General features: G+C 45.3%; 1 protein-coding gene across 3 annotated transcripts in view; it reads right to left on the bottom strand.

Moving 5' to 3' along the window:
* The window catches only part of LOC106561009 (voltage-dependent calcium channel subunit alpha-2/delta-4), a 72827-nt gene that overhangs the window by 41316 nt on the left and 18071 nt on the right, over positions 1–13440 (bottom strand). For all 3 annotated transcript variants that reach the window (XM_014124547.2, XM_014124546.2, XM_014124548.2), the window contains 7 exons: positions 7085–7235; positions 6733–6807; positions 3593–3682; positions 3330–3443; positions 2884–3096; positions 2171–2248; positions 1712–1867 (listed from right to left, as the gene is read on the bottom strand). In XM_014124547.2, the coding sequence (XP_013980022.1) occupies positions 1712–1867; positions 2171–2248; positions 2884–3096; positions 3330–3443; positions 3593–3682; positions 6733–6807; positions 7085–7235 (877 nt within the window). The remainder of the gene's footprint in view (positions 1–1711; positions 1868–2170; positions 2249–2883; positions 3097–3329; positions 3444–3592; positions 3683–6732; positions 6808–7084; positions 7236–13440) is intronic.

The raw sequence follows: 13440 nt of genomic DNA, 5'->3' as shown, positions 1-13440 counted from the left end.
CATCAATCACTGTTGAATGACCTCCCACCAAAGGGCTGCATACATGGAGTAAGTCGTAGAAGATACATCTGCTGAGTCTGAGGACTGCAAACACTTGGCCAGACACTTTCCCTCCAAGATCTAAGGACTACTGTACTACTGCTACTGCAACTGATCAGTCAGTCCTACACCATGGCTTCAACAACGCTCAACAGTACCGCATACTCTTTCTACATCTTTTTTTTCTGGCACATCGTTAAAGGGAAAACCTTTTTCTTTCTGATACTTTTCATTCTATTTTTCCTCACTCGGGCGATAAACAGCTACCTACTCATTAGATTGATGAGACTTAAAGAGTGCTTCTGGCAGCCGTCCTACACCTTAATCTGTTGGCTTTATTACAGCATTATTACAGCATTCCCTGTGTTGTACTCTCTTCGGTTCCAATGTACTATGATGTTTGGGGTCCCAGCTAGTAACAGTGGATCTGGGCCGATTCCGGCTGAGAGTCGGGGGGCACTCGGCTGAGAGTCAGACCCGGCCGACGTCATGTGGCCCGAGTCTGGGCCGCCTTTGTCAGTATTACTTATGTCTAGGATGCGGGGATTGAGCTCGGGCCGATTCCAGTGAAAGTTATCTGGCCCAAATGTATTACTTGGGGCTCGGGCCGATTGGGGCTACTCTCTGGCAAATGATTACATGGGCTGTTTTATATAATTAACATTTCATTATTTATTTAAATACAATTTACATTTAAATTAAGTCCTGTGTAGTATTTAAATATTTTGATAAGTTGTGCAAGGCAATTGATAAGCATGAAAAACTTTCTGGATGGAGCCTCGCGAGTGGCTTAGCGGTCTAAGACACTGCATCGCAGTGCAAACTGCGTTGTTACATATGCTGGTTGTTACATATGCTCCCAGCCACACCCGCCCGGGAGACCCATGAGGCGACGCACAATTGGCCCAGCGTCGTCCGAGTTAGGGGAGGGTTTGGCCGGCCGGGATGTCCTTGTCCCATCGCGCTGTAGCAACTCCTGTAGCGGGCCAGGCCCATGCACTCTGACACGGTCACCAGGTGTATTGTGCTTCCTCTGACACAAAGTTCTGGGCGTATGTACAAGGAGGCACGCAAGGCTGTTGTGGCCCTCCAACTGAACAACTGCCGTGCTTGTTGCACTGTAGCCTTCTACCTTTGCATGTTTTCACTGCAGCTGGTGCCAGTAATCTACCGTGTGTTCTGTGTACTACTACAAGAGCAAACTGTGTAATTTCCCTTGTCACAGCAAGGGAGTATCCTGCATGTCACAATGATGGCGTTGCTCACGGTGGCACCGTTGATCAACTCTATTGTCAATATGATCTGTAACCAAGTTCTGTGTAAAACAATGGAGACAGGTGGAGAGAGAGTGTTCAGGAGGAGGATGAGGAGGGTTTAGGAGTTACATCTTATACAAAAAGCAACCGTGTAAAAGTTTGTGATAATTGTTATGTGTTTGTTGAACATAATAGACCGACTGGCACTCTCAGGTAGCCTGAAACAAGTATTTGAAAGATTAGATTTGAGCCCAGGTTAGAGTTGCAGAAGTTTTTACTGTGGTAGCAGTACTGGTGACTGCAGTCATGTCTATAGTCGTAGATATAGGGACTGTAGTAGTATTAGTAGTGACTGTAATTCTATAGTAGTGACTAAAGTCAGAAACAAGCACAAGCTCTACAGCAGCTGAACTCACAAGAGGTCGTAGGTCAGGGTGTGCCAGGATGTAACCGTTGTTGGTGATGAGGAAGGCGTAACCATGTGGACCCAGCCTATATCTCGGAGCCAGCTTCATGACCTCCAGCAGGGGGATGTCAGAACCCACCACACCCAGCAGAATCCCATGGGACAGCTGGAGGAGAAAGGGGGAGAGATGGGTTTATAACACTTGTAATGGCAACAACTACTGCAAAATGTCACTGCAACACTGCTGTACGGTACACACAGAGAGCTGCTTCATCTGGTTCAAACATGTAACACATACATTTTATAGCTGTACTTTACCACAGTTGTGACCTTGTCCCCAGGCTATTGGGGAAGAAGTGTCTGGTGCACGAGACTATAATTGCAAATTCTACTGTTGTTACTTTGATTACCACCATGCCTATGCTTAAAATACATTTTGAGTTCTGACAAAAGTTTTTAGACCACTGACCGTCTCTTTCTTCTTGCTGAAGACAGGCATTGCCACGGAGGTCATGAGAAGTAAACTTTGAGCCTTTGTGGCAAAGAGCTGAAGGAGAAATGGCAACATGAATTATCTTTTGTTTATCCTAAACCAAATCAAAAAGATGTTGGTTCTGGTGCTACTACTACATGTTCACTACTACCTGCAATAAAAAATCGCTGCACTAGAGGGTGCCATATAATTGCAGTTGTTGACAGCCTATCCTAAGCTTGGGAGAATGCATTCACTATTACCATAAAGACAAATCAGAAGAGGAAGGCACTAAAAGAGCGTCACTATTAGACAAACTGTATTTCCCACAGTGGCTAGTCTCTTTTACCTCCTTCGTATTGGGCAGCTGTCAGTGTGAGTGAGTGAGTGTCAGGTCCGGTGAAAGAGGTGAGGTGAGATGAGATGAGAGAATGAGCACAGTAGCAGGACAGAAGACAAACATAGGGAGGACTCATGAACAACACAGTTACACAGAATGAATGAACTAATGTACTGTAACTGGCAGCACCCATGAGAATACAGCAGACAGTTGACTTTCAAACAGGATAATGTGAGGTGACAATCATGAGGTTAAATCAAATGCAACAACAATGCTTTGCCTTTGAAGCCCAAAAAGTGCAGTTCTGTAAGAAAGGCAGAATGTAGTTATTAGGCAAAGCACACTGGGTAAGTACAGCTGCCGTACTCACCACAGCGTCCATGTAGGCCTCCGTCCAGATGATGTCATGATTGTGATTGATGACCATTGGTCGACTCAAGACATGAAGGTACTCCATGACATTCTCCTGTACGTCAGCCAGAGTGGAGATGTGTGTGTAGTAACCCTTGTTGTTGCAGGCTATCCACTTGGTGTTGTCTGCAAAGGTCATCTCTCTGCCTATAAGGTAAGTGAAGAGCCGCACCTGAAAGAGACAGTATTGGAGACTGATATTCAATTCAGTAAGTTCATTGAGTAAATAAATACTGAACAGATTACATTGTAAAGGCCATTAGAGTAATGTCCTCTATTATAGATCTAGCTTTTCTGGGTCAGTAGGGAAATAGAGAAGTAGAGTACTGCAAATAGGTATTTCTGTAGGTCAAGTGGGTGTGTAGTTATTCATATAGAGTAAATAGTAGTTTTGCCCTACAGTACCCTGCGATCAGGCCAGTTGAACTCTTCAAACACGTCCTTGAAGTCCTCCATGGCTCCATCTGTGATCAGCATGATTGCCTGGTTGCACAGACTGCCTTGGCCCTTGGTCGCTGCCTGGGAGGAAGCACCACACAGAGGAAGGACTGATACTGGGCCAACAGCATTTGTGTGGAAGTATGTTTGTGTGGGGGGGTTGTTATGTATGTGATTGTGTGTGTGTGTGTGTGTGTGTGTGTGTTTGTGTGTGTGTGCTGGAGGCAAACCTCGTTCAGGATTTTGAACGATTCCTTCATGGCCTTTGCAACTTTGCCCTCTCCCTTCACATGCAGCTCATCCACCAGCACCTTAAAATGCTGGATAGTGTGAGCGAGAGAGAGAGAGAGAGAGAGAGAGAGAGAGAGAGAGAGAGAGAGAGAGAGAGAGAGAGAGAGAGAGAGAGAGAGAGAGAGAGAGTGAGAGAGAGAGAGAGAGAGAGTCAGTACTTTTTATGGTGAGAATGCAACGTGAAGTACAGACAGTTATCAATCAATGAAATGTATTTATTAAGCCCTTCTTACATCAGCTGAACATCAGCTGACAAGGACAAGACAGCACAGAGCAAGACAAGACAAGACAGGACATTGTAAGGTCAAATATACCAGTCCAGTTGACTGAATACCAAGGGAGTTTTTTATGGCCAATATGACCTGTTTGTTGTCTCTGGTTGCTGGCTAATAATCACTCTGTGACAATTTTATTAAATACACTATTCAAATGGTTTTTGATTAATTGATTGATTAAGAAAAAACTATAATGCAAACAAGGAAATGTGTATGACTGTACATTTGTTTACTTAACACACCTAGTAATTACACAGGCATGGTTAACCTTAACAAGAGAGAGTAATTCTTCTAGGTCCTAAGGGTAACCATAGTGTGTACCTCATTCCTGAGGTTATACCCATTAATGTGCCAGAGGCTTCCAAAATGTTCCTGAGAAGATCTGGTTGTAGGATGTAGGAGCATATTTAAAACCCAGAAAAACATTAAAAGTGTTTAAAAGTGTCTGCTCATAAACCTATCAGACCCAAACGCAAAGTCAATGGGCCTGTCTGCCTGTCTGTCTGCCTACCTCACTGCCTGCCTACCTCACTGCCTGCCTGCCTGCCTGCCTGCCTGCCTGCCTGCCTGCCTGCCTGCCTGCCTGCCTGCCTGCCTGCCTGCCTGCCTGCCTGCCTGCCTGCCTGCCTGCCTGCCTGCCTGCCTGCCTCTGCCTCTGCCTGCCTGCCTGCCTGCCCAGCCCTCACTCATTTTACTATATGTTTACTGCTATGGTACAGTATATGGGCAGAGAGTGATTGATTGACAGATTAAATATAACTTTTTAGGAGGTTATACCACTCACACATTGCACTACCTACGCACAAATCCTGCAAGCTAAAATCGTATGGATTGATTTATCAATACATTTTATGCACACAGTACATTATAATTCTGTATCATATCTAATTGTGTGTTCTGCATACAGTATATATATATATATATATATATATATATATATTTATACACTGCTCAAAAAAATAAAGGGAACACTTAAACAACACAATGTAACTCCAAGTCAATCACACTTCTGTGAAATCAAACTGTCCACTTAGGAAGCAACACTGATTGACAATACATTTCACATGCTGTTGTGCAAATGGAATAGACAACAGGTGGAAATTATAGGCAATTAGCAAGACACCCCCAATAAAGGAGTGGTTCTGCAGGTGGTGACCACAGACCACTTCTCAGTTCCTATGCTTCCTGGCTGATGTTTTGGTCACTTTGAATGCTGGCGGTGCTTTCACTCTAGTGGTAGCATGAGACGGAGTCTACAACCCACACAAGTGGCTCAGGTAGTGCAGCTCATCCAGGATGGCACATCAATGCGAGCTGTGGCAAGAAGGTTTGCTGTGTCTGTCAGCGTAGTGTCCAGAGCATGAAGGCGTTACCAGGAGACAGGCCAGTACATCAGGAGACGTGGAGGAGGCCGTAGGAGGGCAACAACCCAGCAGCAGGACCGTTACCTCCGCCTTTGTGCAAGGAGGAGCAGGAGAAGCACTGCCAGAGCCCTGCAAAATGACCTCCAGCAGGCCCCAAATGTGCATGTGTCTGCTCAAATGGTCAGAAACAGACTCCATGAGGGTGGTATGAGGGCCCGACGTCCACAGGTGGGGGTTGTGCTTACAGCCCAACACCGTGCAGGACGTTTGGCATTTGCCAGAGAACACCAAGATTGGCAAATGCGCCAGTGGCGCCCTGTGCTCTTCACAGATGAAAGCAGGTTCACACTGAGCACATGTGACAGACGTGACAGAGTCTGGAGACGCTGTGGAGAACGTTCTGCTGCCTGCAACATCCTCCAGCATGACCGGTTTGGCGGTGGGTCAGTCATGGTGTGGGGTGGCATTTCTTTGGGGGGCCGCACAGCCCTCCATGTGCTGAGGTAGCCTGACTGCCATTAGGTACCGAGATGAGATCCTCAGACCCCTTGTGAGACCATATGCTGGTGCGGTTGGCCCTGGGTTTCTCCTAATGCAAGACAATGCTAGACCTCATGTGGCTGGAGTGTGTCAGCAGTTCCTGCAAGAGGAAAGCATTGATGCTATGGACTGGCCCGCCCGTTCCCCAGACCTGAATCCAATTGAGCACATCTGGGACATCATGTCTCGCTCCATCTACCAATGCCACGTTGCACCACAGACTGTCCAGGAGTTGGCGGATGCTTTAGTCCAGGTCTGGGAGGAGATCCCTCAGGAGACCATCCGCCACCTCATCAGGAGCATGCCCAGGCGTTGTAGGGAGGTCATACAGGCACGTGGAGGCCACACACTGCTGAGCCTCATTTTGACTTGTTTTAAGGACATTACATCAAAGTTGGATCAGTCTGTAGTGTGGTTTTCCACTTTAATTTTAAGTGTTACTCCAAATCCAGACCTCCATGGGTTGATAAATTGGATTTCCATTGATTATTTTTGTGTGATTTTGTTGTCAGCACATTCAACTATGTAAAGAAAAAAGTATTTAATAAGATTTAATATTCATTCAGATCTAGGATGTGTTATTTTAGTGTTCCCTTTATTTTTTTGAGTAGTGTATATTATCTACAGTAGGCTGATGGTTGTTGTGAGTGACACCTGACCTGGAATGCTCTCTGATCCACACTGGTCTGATGCAAGAAGTAGGACCTAGGCAAGAGGTGGAGCCAACTATGCCACACCTAGCCCAGAAGCATGCCTGGCAGCCAAGGGGGACTCTCACTCTTCTCCCTCCATAGGGGTGTAATGTCATAATAGAACACTTTGAGTTGCTAGAGCCCTGCTGAGAGGTAAGGGCTCCGTGGCTTAGGTACACGGTTTACCTGAAGCAGATAATGGACTTACCTCACGGTTGTCCAAATCAGCCTGCACCAGAGTGCCTTGGAAGCAGGGCTCTACGTAGCGCACGTAGTCAGTGTACTGCGAGGAGAAAAGATGACAAGGCAGGGTTGGCGTTAGCACGGGTCTTGTCAAGTCAGCCTGTAGTCCTGGCAACAGTGTACTGTAACAGTGTTGCAATGCAACAGTATTGTGCTCTGAAGGGTAATGTGTATAGGTGTGACGTTGTAATGGTTGTCTTAGTCAACCAAAGATCAACTGAGGATGGGGGTGAATCTTTCACATTTCAATCCATGGAAATCAGAAGACCCTGTTTGAGATTGCCTGGCCATTGGTGCTAAGTGGAGGGTTGACTCACAGCAATGACGTTGACAAAGTCGTTCTCCCCCAGTGTGTCCAGGATGGTGTTGATGGTGTGTTTGGCAATGGTCATCTTCAAGCCTTTCATACTGCCACTGATGTCCACCACAATGATAATGTCCTTTGGTGAGGTGGCAGCCTGAATATACCTTTGGGACAGGGGGAGAGAAACAGGACTGTAACTCTATGGTGTATGAGAGGGTTCTACCACTGCTACAGCTTTTTGTGGTACAGGAAGTAGGCTCGAGCTCTCTTTTACACAGCTTCATGAAAATACTCCCCATAAAATGCACAACCCGTTACATAACAATTGACAATTATGTATAAAGCTCGGCCTGTAGTATAGGCACTGTATAACATCACCACAGTATCTGAAAACCAGGGGCAGCTCAGGTCCCAGGACACCTTTTAACTGAGAGGAGAGATAGGGAGGGCAGCCATATGCTACCTAAAACTTATCAGGGTCATTCCACAAAATGTGTGTATTTTTCCCACCTGTGTTTGTGAGATATTGTTTTGTGTTTGTGCATGTGCATGTGCACCACGTAGTCACGTTTCATTGTTCGTTTATTGATTGATTGTTTTTGCTTAAAGTTTCACTTTGTAATAAATATGTGGAACTCAACATCCGCTGCGCCTTGGTCCCGTTCTTACGACAACCGTGACAATATATGTAGTATGTATATCTCCTAGATTTAGGACAGACACTTCAAAACCTTTTTTGACTGTCCATTTTGCTATTTATGGATGTGTTATTCAATGTGTTTCTATGGGTTTTAGTAGTAAAGGCCAAAATCAATATTTTATCAAATATAAACTGTATGTATATTTTTTATGCCTAAAGGGGTCCTAAAATTCTAAATAAATTAGCTATATGATCCATAGTATGACCATCTTAAAACAATATCATGTCAACTTAGCCCCCACCAACCTCTAGACTCTAAATAATTAATGGAAGTGCCCTTTAGACCACATGGGCAGCCCAATTATTTTGATCAATCACATCAGATCTTTTCACATCAGCTCTAATTCAGAGCTGATGTTTTCATTACATTGGGGGGATTTTATTAGTATCCCCATTAGCCGACGCCAATGGTTCCGAAAACATACCGAAAAGATATTACAGACAAAATACTAATTAGTGAATAAAATATCAGAATTGGGCTGGTTGTCAAAACGTAGCCATGGAGAATTCAATAAATCTTATATTTTTATATAAATCAAGGCTTGCTTATGTGCCAAAACGCAGCATTTTGACATGTCCTTCGTGCACCCTCTGTGACTTCTAGGAAGTTTTCAACCCATTTGATCCCAAAATTTCTCCAAGTTTTTACCATTATTGTAATGCCCTATGAGCTATTAAAGTATTTGGACAGTGACAAGTTTTGTTGTATTGTCTCTGTACTCCAGTACTTTAGATTTGAAATTATATAATGACTATAAGGTTAAAGTCCAGACTGTCAGCTTTAATTTGAAGGTATTTTCATCAATATCGGTTGAACTGTTTAGAAATTACAGAACTTTTTGTTCATAGTCTCCCCATTTTAGGGGACCAAAAGTATTGGGACAAATTCACTTACAGTGGTTCCTCCTTTAAAAGTTGTGCCTTTATAGATACAGTGCCTTCAGAAAGTATTCAGACCCCTTAACTTTTTCCACATTTTGTTACGTTACAGCCTTATTCTAAAATGGACTAAATACATTTTTTCCCTCATCAATCTACACACAATACCCCATAATGACAAAGCGAAAACATGTTTTTTTTTAAATTCAATTTTATATATATTTTTAAAACAGAAATACCTTATTTACATAAGTATTCAGACCCTTTGCAATGACACTCAAAATTGAGCTCAGATGCATCCTGTTTTCATTGACCATCCTTGAGATGTTTCTACAACTTGATTGGAGTCCATCGGTGGTAAATTAAATTTACCACAGGTCTAGGAGACCCCAAGGCCCAACAGAAGTGATAGGGGACTCATGCTCGCCTTCACATGAGACAGTAAATCAATATACATGTACAATAATACAATAATACATGGCCAAATCCCAGGACCTACCACATTAGAGCAATACATCCATGTCACTATATACTCTCTTTCCTCTGGCTGTAAAGTAAGGTAGTGTGAATGCTGTAGTGAAGTCAAACTCAATTTAACATATTATAATTAGCAAAAAGTAAATAAATAATGCTACTGAACCAGAAAAAAGCTTGCGTATAGATTTCACATAAACTTATAGAAAAACATGGAAAAACAACACGCAACACCTTTGTACAAGAATATGTAAGTAATGAGCTGCACTGTGAAGAGGTTATTGTGCATTTTCCAGTAAACTAATGGCAAATTGTCATTTCTTAACTGGAAACACTTGCTGCCACTAGCAATCTTGCCAGTAGCATGCTGTGCCAAAACGGACTCCTCTGTTGACAACATGCACATCAATTGCTAATTGGCAGCATACTGTAACAGCTGCAGCCTATCAGAAAATTGCAGGCGTGGCTTTTCAGCTACGGAATGTCATCCCGTTTAATGTGTTCTGTTCATAAAGACTAAAGGGAATCTTCACTGCCAGACACTATTTGGAGTGTTTTTTTCAGTATCCCTACATAATTATAAATGATGAGAGGGTGTTTTACAATATAAACTCAGCAAAAAAAGAAACGTCCTCTCACTGTCAGGTTTGTTCATTTTCAGCAAACTTAACATGTGTAAATATTTATATGAACATAACAAGATTCAACAACTGAGACATAAACTGAACAAGTTCCACATACATGTGACTAACATAAATGGAATCATGTGTCCCTGAACAAAGGAGGGGTCAAAATCAAAAGTAACAGTCAGTATCTGGTGTGGTCACCAGCTGCATTAAGTACTGCAGTGCATCTCCTCCTCATGGACTGCACTAGATTTGCCAGTTCTTGCTATGAGATGTTACCCCACTCTTCCACCAAGGCACCTGCAAGTTCCCAGACATTTCTGGGGGGAATGGCCCTAGCCCTCACCCTCCGATCCAACAGGTCCCAGACGTGCTCAATGGGATTGAGATCTGGGCTCTTCGCTGGCCATGGCAGAACACTGACATTCCTGTCTTGCAGGAAATCATGCACAGAACGAGCAGTATGGCTGGTGGCATTGTCATGCTGGAGGGTCATGTCAGGATGAGCCTGCCGGAAGGGTGCCACATGAGGGAGGAGGATGTCTTCCCTGTAACTCACAGCGTTGAGATTGCCTGCAATGACAACAAGCTCAGTCCGATGATGTTGTGACACACCGCCCAAGACCATGACGGACCATCCACCTCCAAATCGATCCCGCTCCAGAGTACAGGCCTCGGTGTAATACTCATTTCTTCGACAATAAACGCGAATCTGATCATCACCCCTGGTGAGACAGAACCGCGACTCGTCAGTGAAGAGCACTTTTTGCCAGTCCTGTCTGGTCCAGCGACGGTGGGTTTGTGCCCATAGGCGAGGTTGTTGCTGGTGATGTCTGGTGAGGACCTGCCTTACAACAGGCCTACAAGCCCTCAGTCCAGCATCTCTCAGCCTATTGCACACAGCCTGAGCACTGATGGAGGGATTATGCGTTCCTAGTGTAACTCGGACAGTTGTTGTTGCCATCCTGGTCCTGTCCCGCAGGTGTGATGTTCGGATGTACCGATCCTGTGCAGGTGTTGTTACACGTGGTCTGCCACTGCGAGGACCATCAGCTGTCCGTCCTGTCTCCCTGTAGCGCTGTCTTAGGCGTCTCACAGTACGGCCATTGCAATTTATTTCCCTGGCCACATCTGCAGTCATCATGCCTCCTTGCAGCATGCCTAAGGCACGTTTACACAGATGAGCAGGGACCCTGGGCATCTTTCTTTTGGTGTTTTTCAGAGTCAATAGAAAGGCCTCATTAGTGTCCTAAGTTTTCATAACTGTGACCTTAATTGCCTACCGTCTGTAAGCTGTTACTGTCTTAATGACCATTCCACAGGTGCATGTTCATTAATTATTTATGGTTCATTGAACAAGCATGGGAAACAGTGTTTAAACCCTTTACAATGAAGATCTGTGAAGTTATTTGGATTTTTACAAATTATCTTTGAAAGACAGGGTCCTGAAAAAGGGACGTTTATTTTTTTGCTGAGTTTAAATGTACTTTTAATCTGTCTATTTGCATATTTCAAGATATGGCATATGAGGGTGCGGTGAAAGATCCAACGGGCTGTCAATCATTTTGAAAAAACATTTGCTTGAAAACGGTAAATCAAATAACCCTCCATCATTAAGTCAGTGGATGAATCAAAAGGATTATTTTCTAAATATAGAAAAATGTGGGCTACAGAGAGAAGCAGAATAGTGCAGTTTGAAGCTATATGGCATGAAGTACTGCAAGCACAGGTGATGTCCAGGGAATGAGAAATTAGAATGGTGGGATCATGTGGGTCTGAGCAATTGTGAGGTCATTAATGTTTGTTGAAATTTGTGTCTGTAAATGTTGAGTTATCTATTGTTTTTGGCTATGTATGTTTTTGTGTAGTACAAAAAGAAATATAAAATATTAGTTATAAAAATGTAATAATACAATTATGAGCTATAGCTGTATATGACGAGTCATGTTTTGTAGCATTTATTGTGGCCTTTCTGTTTCGTCAATTGCACGATCATGCTAGCAGCGAGTAGATATGGTCTTCCTTGTTCAATAGAGGCATTGGACTTGTCTCAACAATGTTCCTATATGCCAGGACACTACACGTTATGTTTCACTATATGGATCACTCCAATATATTGGTATTACTCCGCGGCGGAGGGATACATACGAGGTGAGGATTTACAGATTTACTCCCGTGTACACATGTGTCACGGCAGGGGTGCGCCCCTATATATAGACCCCCTGGCCGCGAACCACATTCTCTTTCATTTTCTCGTTGGAAGTCCATATGGTTTGACGTACAAACGTTCTGAAGTTCGCTTGGTAAGTCACTGGTAAGTGTAATATCTTGCATGGAAGTATACTCACTGGCTGTTTGCATCTTGGAGCAGCTGGCCACATAGCCAGCCCCTTCTCTTGAGTGCTCCACTCGCTGTGTGTGGTTGATCTGTATCTTCCGCCCGTGGTTTGTCGTACTTGCATTTCGTTAGCATTACACTCTGCCTCCTAGGAGTACCCGACCATGGACATCATGATAGCTGCCATGGTCCTCCCGGACTGGGAGATTATAGGGCGGAACCCGCAACTGAAGCCGGGACCCCCCAGAGTCCTTGATACAGACTTGAAAGCCACAAATGGCTCCCTCTGCTCTCTTGGCCGCCTTATCAATGCGGCCATGCTGCTGCAGGCCTACCTGCAGACTCTGTTGCCCCGGCTGCAGGAGGGCACAGAGGAGCTCCTCCGGGAAGCGATGGAGGTGTCTCGCCTGCTTTCGTCGCTCCAGAGGAGTGTGCCCCGCACCAACGAACGGGCCATGGCGCAGGTGGTTACCTCTCTGGCTGGCCCAATCCCATCTGCTCTCCAGAGCACATTTGCCACTCTCCCCATCACCACAGGGCATATGTTTGGCCCAGGGGTTGATGGCATTCTGGAGCAGACCGATAAGTTTTGTAGGGACGAGGAGACCCTGAGACGGTTCATGCCGCCTCCTCAGGCCCCAGGTCCAAGGCAGACGGACCGTCGCCACCCACCTGCACCCGAACGACGGTGGGGTCCCTCTCCTACCCCATCGCCTCGTGCTGAGGTTACGACAGCGGGGAGGGGCACAGCCTGCGGTGGAGCAACAACCTGTTAACCATCACCGCCATAGGGATGTGCCTGGGGGACCCAGGCGCTCAAGGTGCCAGAGGAGCGGCGGGCCCTGGCAGGACCCCTGACACACCCTTCCTCGGCCTAGGCTGCTTCTCCCGTTCTCAAAGGGTAAAGTGGGAGGAGGGTGAGGAGTACCCCTGGGTGTTGTCCACAATGGTCGAGGGGGTACCGATTCCAATTCCGATGCTGGCCCCCGTCCTTCAGGGGCCTTCGTGTCACCACGGATGTGTACCTCCTGAAGAAAACCCTGTGGCTGGAGAGCTCCTCACTCTTGGACATGGGTGCCATCTGCATGATCGAGACATCAGAACGGCTAGGTGGGTTCTACTCCACTTATTTTGTGGTCCCAAAAAGAGACAGAGGGTTTCGACCAATTCTGGACCTCTGCAACCTAAATGTGTACTTGAAGGTACTGTCCCCAGACCGCGTGTTGCAGGCTGTGCCCAGGGACCAGTGGTTTGTGACGCTGAACCTGAGGGATGCATACTTTCATGTTCCTGTTCACCCAGATCATTGGCAGTATCTCCAATTCGCTTTCGAAGGGACGGCTTATGAATTC

The sequence above is a fragment of the Salmo salar genome, chromosome ssa10, assembly GCF_905237065.1.
Source record: "Salmo salar chromosome ssa10, Ssal_v3.1, whole genome shotgun sequence".
NCBI lineage: Eukaryota > Metazoa > Chordata > Actinopteri > Salmoniformes > Salmonidae > Salmo > Salmo salar.
This window is presented reverse-complemented; position numbering and strand designations above follow the sequence as displayed.